The sequence below is a fragment of the Arachis hypogaea genome, chromosome 20 (assembly GCF_003086295.3).
Source record: "Arachis hypogaea cultivar Tifrunner chromosome 20, arahy.Tifrunner.gnm2.J5K5, whole genome shotgun sequence".
Taxonomy (NCBI): Eukaryota; Viridiplantae; Streptophyta; class Magnoliopsida; order Fabales; family Fabaceae; genus Arachis; species Arachis hypogaea.
The window spans coordinates 60,400,519-60,407,285 of NC_092055.1; the positions used below are offsets into that span (position 1 = coordinate 60,400,519).

The following is a 6,767-nucleotide window of genomic DNA, read 5'->3' on the forward strand; positions in this document are numbered from 1 at the left end:
ATAGCAGTGGTTACAAAATGGCCGAAAATAAAACTAAAAATACTGAATATCATCTAACCGTCGCTAAATAAATTTAAAAAACACAAGGTCCTTAAATAGCAGTGGTTTAAAACCGTTGGGAAAGTGTTGTCGAATTCAAGGTTGGCCAAATAGCGCTGGTATTAAACCAACGCTAATCCTTGATTTTGTTGCGGTTATGCCAGCGTTTCATTAGAACCGCCGCAAAATCAAATCTCCACCCCTTAAACTATAAAGTTTTTAGAACTGCCGATATGCCATTTTGTGACAGTTTTAAACTGCCGGAAATTACTGGTCGGAAAAGTGTGTTCAAATTCAAGGTTGGTCAAATAGTGGCAATTTTAAACCAACGCTAATCCTTGATTTTGTTGAGGTTATGCCAGCGATTCATTAAAACCTCCGAAAAATCAAATCTCCATCCTTTAAACCTTAACGCTTTTGGAACTGCAGATATGCCAGTTTGCAGCAGTTTTAAATCGCCGCAAATTATCGGTTCCCTTATACTGCTTGTATAACTCGCAAAACCATTTCAAGAGAACTAACTTCACTACTATATTATCGTCGGGAATAACTTGCCATCAGAGGCTAGCAATGCTAGTCTTTACATTATTCCAACAAAATTTTGTACAATTCACATAGCATATCAAACGCAATAAATCTAATACCACCAGCAGCACCAGCAAAAATAAAATTACATGCAACCCTTAATAATATTTATATTTTAAAAAAAAGTATAGTTAAAAGATAAGCAGAGATATTGAAAGTGACATAAAAAGTGTCTTAAGTGTTAGCAGAAAATTAAGATTTGCTCAGAAATCAAGTTAACAAACATTGAATAATAGATTTTGATAAGTTAACTTGTTAATAGTTGTTGGTTTATATATGTGGAGCGGTTTTGGGAATATTTGAATGGTCTTCTTCTTGTTATTTTATTTTATTTTAAATTTGTATTTAATTGTATGAAGCGTACTTGATCATAAGTTACTCGTTGATTTTGGTAGGTGGGTGGCTCATGCTACTTAAATAAAAAATCTATAGCATAGCGCATGAACAGTGGCAAAGCATCCACCGCTGCTCCTTGACTTTAATAGTTGCAATCGTGATGTCTGAAACAGCGAATTCTGATTATAAATTTGTATTTTTTTCTAATCACAGCCGATTTGAACTTGTCCAACATAACAGCCAATTATGAAGCGCACGTGTGTTTTTTAACTTAGTTACGTTATAAGTAATTTCAACAGTACAATGACAAAACTCGTGAGATATATCATATATGTATGCTGGAAAACTCTGTCATTTTACATTTTAGTATTATATTGATCAATAAAATTTATTCTTTTTTCTGTTAATACTTGATAACAAAAATATTTTTTCATAAATTTTAAATTTTAATAATATAAAAAATAAAATATATTTTTATTTCTAATATTTGTGACTTTTTTAATTTTTTAATATTTAGTTACATTTAATTATATTTTTAATATTTTTGATTTGTGTCAAAATTATCTTAAATATTAATTTTATATAAAATATTAGAAAGAAAATTTAAATTTTTTAAAAATATTTTGATATAAATTGAAAATATTAAAAACAAAATTAAATGAATAAAAAATATCAAAATAAAATTGGATAAAATTAAATATTAAAAATATTTTTAAAAAAATTTATAAACATTAGAAATAAAAAATATATTTTCTTATAGTATGAAAATAAAATATTTTCATAAAATACTGAATAATATTAATAAAAAATATTGACAATTTAATTTCTTTAGTAGTCGTGCCAAGCTGTCCATGGGGACGCGTGGAAAGTGACAACTCATATGAAGTGCGAAAAACCAATCCCCACTGATCACACGACTCGTATAAAAATCACACAAAGTGGAGGACCCCTACCAGAGAGTACTGCATTCAAAATTGGGAGAAATAAAACACTGAAATGCACTGTAGAAGCTAAGAACCGCTGAAAACAACAAAATAGCGCGGGCGAACAAACAGAAACAAAAACAGCCTCATTTGTGAAAAATCTATTTGACTTGCTTTTTATTAGAGATAGTCCAAAAGCAGCTAGACAGAGATGAATCAGGGGAATGAGATCCCACCCATATCCTAATTTTATGCACATTATTATACACCTATTATTATTGTATACGATCTCTGACTTGAAATTGCCGTTGCTGTTAATAAGTTACTAAGAAAGGTTCCCCCATCAATTCATTGCCTTAGGTGACGTGTTTCACCTTGTTGAGAACAATTGAGTGGTTGTCCCAAAATGGAGGAATCAAAGATAATTTAGATTTTAAAAAATTAATAAGAAAAGCTGAGAGGGTGACAGTAAAGGATGGGTCCCAAGATCTAAAAACCTGAGGTTGGAAGACAAATTGAATTCCCATCTGGCAGTGACCCTGGAGCCGAAACAAATGTTGGGTTCGACATGTGATGTGCTAAACAAAATACTAGTAATATGTATATGCCATAATAAATTAATAACTAATTTTTTTTATATCCGGACAACCTAATTGTAATTGAGGGTGAAAAGAACCAATTAGAATTGAAAAAGAAGTGAATACAAAAATTATTTCTCCTCACAAAATGATCGAGCAAGCATCTATGATGTATCCATGTAACGCAATGTAGCCATGTGATTCCATGGTGTTTGTTATTCCTACCAACATGTGACTGTCACCCCCTGTATTTATTTGTAAGCCACATAAGCCCTTTTCCCTCTCTTTCCCTATTCCATGGAGTGGGACCCTCTGGACCCCCACCATGTTCCCCTAACACTCACATGTGCCTTCCTTTACATTTTCCTTCATTTATTCATTCTTTACGTTCATTCATTCAAAGGGCTTTCAAACCCGTGCAACCCTGCAGTAGTAGTGCTGTTCTCCCTCTTTTGTTCTTTCCTCAAACACTTATCGCTCATAGACAGTCTCGTCGTGCTGTTCACCTACGTCCTAATAATACCAATTGCCCCATCACCATAGCTTTCCATTCCAAAATAAATCATGTCTCGACATTTTCTTGTACACATAGATCACAAACCGAAATTTGTCCCCCTTGACAGAATTTAAATTGTGATTAAGAGCTGTAAAGATTGTGTGATAACGGATTGGTATAACGGATTGAGATACAACATTCGAATTGATGAACAGTAGTGAGAAAGAGCAGCCATGGAAAGGAGTCCCCAACATGATGATTAATTCAAAATGATGTTCCTCGGAAGTCAAAAACACTAACATATGTGGAGCAATCAGAAACGTGTACTTCACCAAATGGCAGTGAATGTTCTTTCCAACCCAATAACCATACAAGATTCCCCACATGCAACCAATTTCACATATTACAAACAACAACATGCCACCGACCAATTCCATCCAAATTCAACTTCTTCAAAAAATTCCTATAATAAAATTACAAGAAAAAGAAAAGAGAAGAAAAGAATGGAAAAAACAAAAAAGTTAGCTCTATTTTCAATCTTGCAAAAATTACAACCTGTCGATGATTTTTGTTTTGTTCTTCACAATAATTCTTACATATACAGAGAGAAAAATAATACACAATTACAGTTCGATCTACTACAAATCTGAGAATTAATTCTAAGTTCCAACTTCAAAATTTATATGTCCATCTTTTTTTTTAAATAATCTAAATAATTTTTTTTAACTAACAAAAATTACAATTTTATGAGATTACAAAGAAAGAAAGAAAGAAGGAAGGAAAAGGCGTGTGTCAAAGTGGCACCACCAAAACCTGGCTGCATGCAAATTCGTCAGAATTTCCAATGGAATCTTGTGGCCACGAATCCCGAAGCAGCTTCAGCAACAGCTGCGCCTTCCTCTTCGCCCTCTCCGTGCAATCGCTTTGGACCAAAAGCAGAAGCTGAGTCAGCACACCCGCAGCCACCGCCTCTCTCTGGCACCGCTCCGATTCCGAGCACAGCGCCAGAAGCGCACCGGCGGCATACTCTGTTGCGCGCTCTGAGATCTTCAGTATTATCTTCACCAGCAGTGCCACCGTCAGCGCGTGTTCAGCGAACGCCGCGCAGCCTGCCGGAACTCTGCATAGGAGCTCCACCGTCGCAAGCGCTCTCTCAGCATCGCACTTCTCGAAATCGGCGAGTCTGTCGACGAGAACCTCCGGCGCACCCGCTGCCACCGCCTTGTGCCGGGTCTGCTTCACAAGACACAGCGCGAACAGCGCCTTGATCCCAATCTTGAGCGCGCGCGGGAACGATATCGGGTTCCGTAGCAAATCAATCACGCCATCGTAGATTTCGTCGACATTGCTGATCTGAGATCGGAGCTCAGGCAGCCGAGTCCCGGCGGCAACGATTTCGATCAACGCGGCCGAGTTAACACGGACCTCCATGGAACTATGAAACAAAAGCATTGACAGGTACCGGATCTTATCCAAATCAGATGCAACAAACTCGCATTCATTCTCGCCAAGCGAGAACATCACGAGAATCGCAAGCGCCTCATGGTTCATCTCGTCGGAACCGTTACATGAGAAAACGACAGTTAGTAAGATCTGAACGGCGCCGAGGGAAGCAATGAGAGAGCGATTCTTATCCGAGTCGCGGGCGAGTCCTCTGAGTCGGCGGAGCGAGTTGACCCGGAGCTGAGTCGGCGCGGAATCTGACGAAGCTTGGTTGAGCAAGGAGCGAACCATCGAAGGGTCTGCCGGCTGCTTCGGCGTCGGAATCCGCTCGACGCCAAAAGCACGGTTGGCGACGCACCATTCTTGGATTAGCCGTCGGAGTGTGTGGTTAGGGATTAGAGTGAAATCCGTTAGCGGTGCTCGTGTGACCGGACAGGTGGTGTTGCCGGTAGCCACCCATGACTCGATGCTTGGACGGTCGTAGGTCTGACCGGTGCAGACAGTGACCGGGTCTCGCATAAGCTCAAGCGAGATTGGGCACCTGAAGTGGTACGGAATCTGAACCCCCAAATCCAACGGTTCTAAACTGCCAGGCATCTCAATGAGAGAACGAGTTTATGTGTGTATTTCTTGTGTGGTATGGTTTTAAACAGTTTTAGGCTTTAGGTGTACGAACGAGGGAGGGAGAAGAGAATAATAATAATTAGAAAAAATAAAAATAATTGAATATAACGAGTGAGAGGAGAATAATGCTAAATGGGAAGGGTCTGCAAATTCTCTATAGCTAAGTTACGGTTTGCTTTCTCTTATATGAGATGGAACAGAGGAACATGCCCAACAGAGAGGGGAGAGAGTAGAAGTGAGAGAGAGAGAGAGAGAGAGAGAGAGAGGGCCCAGTACTCGCTTCTCTCCTCTCTGCTCCTTATCTGACTCGGTTTTTCTACCACACGTGTGGCGGCATCTATCTCATCTTAGACTAAACTTGGAATCTAACCCTGGTTGGGAAATGCCATCACTGTGAGACAAGGGAATGGTCAAACCTAATGGTCCCACTATTACTGCTTATGATCTTACTCCTGTGAACATCATATTCACTAATTGCGTCCTCCATTTGCTTTTTTAATAAATATACTACTGTTTGTTGTTATTTGTTAATCTTATTTATTATTATTACACATCGCCCCCTCTTTCTTTTTTTATTTTCTTTTCTGTTTTGCGTGACTTTGGTCTTATTTGCATTCACGGGCTCTTTTCCTTTGCTTTCCATTTGTTCCTTCTCTTTTTTATTTTGATTTCTTGTTGACCCTACTACAATCGAAGGGAAATAAGCTTTACACTGTTCTATTGCAACTTGTGTGTGTTTTTCTCATGACCGGAATATGTTATGTATAGGGAGGGATCAATGTATATGATTACATGATGGTTCATTGCATCCATCAAAAACAAAAAGGTTTTGACGACGGAAATAGTGTCTGTTTAATTTTGTATTGATAATCATCTTGTAAAAGCTCTTTACCATGGAAAATAAAAAGAAAATGAACCTTTTTTTCTAAAAGTATTAATCCGTTTCGAAGGATATGGAAACAGCATCCATGCTTCTGTTGAAAAGAAACAACGTAACAATATCAATTGGACGTCATGCATGACAATTAAACCAATTAGATTTAAGGGTTTTTTTTTTTTTTTTTTTAAATAAAATTAGAGAATAATGAAAAGAATATATATATGTTCCGGACCTGTTGTTTGGAGCCCCAAACCGTCCAACAACGCTTCGGTTTTTAAGGTCAAGTAAATTTTACGGTTTAAATTGGTTAAAAATCAGGAATTATTACTAGCATTCAAATTCAAATATCTATCTTATCTTAGCTAAACAAATAAGATAAGATAACAAGATAAACTATATAAAGGGAGTCAAAACTCTTTTCGGTACATTACACATTCCTAACCCATATCTATGTCACTTACACTCATCACCTCCTTTACTGAACTAAGTTCTCCAACCCTTTATACAAGAACAAAGAGATCTTCACTCTTTTCTCCAAAAGCAAGAAGAAGAGTAAAGGGGATTAGAAACCATGGTGGCTGCTACCATGGTCGAAGCTATGAACCGCTTAGTTTCATTGTGCTAATGAAATCAAGACACTCTCATTGACGAATATGGAGATTCAAATTAGGAGAGTAGTGAGAAAGATAACTTGGAGCTTTAAGAAGAAGAAAAGGAGTTGAAGCAAGAATCACAATAAAAGGAGAAAGTTGACACAATTGAACCGGAATAAGTGGTTGGAGAATTGAGGAAAATTGATTAGGAAGTGGATTCCATTATTAATGATTTTTTGTCCACAGTGACCAATTCCCTCAATGATCTTG

At 37.5% G+C, this 6,767-nt stretch overlaps 1 protein-coding gene across 1 annotated transcript; it reads right to left on the reverse strand.

Annotated features, from left to right (window-relative positions):
* Nucleotides 1-3,461: 3,461 nt before the first annotated feature.
* LOC112784220 (U-box domain-containing protein 26) lies at nt 3,462-5,571 on the reverse strand. The gene has a single exon (XM_025827361.3). It carries the CDS (start codon nt 4,995-4,997, stop codon nt 3,750-3,752), a length of 1,248 nt encoding a protein of 415 aa, XP_025683146.1. The 5' UTR covers nt 4,998-5,571; the 3' UTR covers nt 3,462-3,749.
* Between the last annotated feature and the right edge of the window lie 1,196 nt (nt 5,572-6,767).

Coding starts and splice junctions, on each gene's coding strand:
- LOC112784220 (XM_025827361.3), bottom strand. CDS start 4,997: ATGCCTGGCAGTTTAGAACCGTTGGATTTGGGGGTTCAGATTCCGTAC.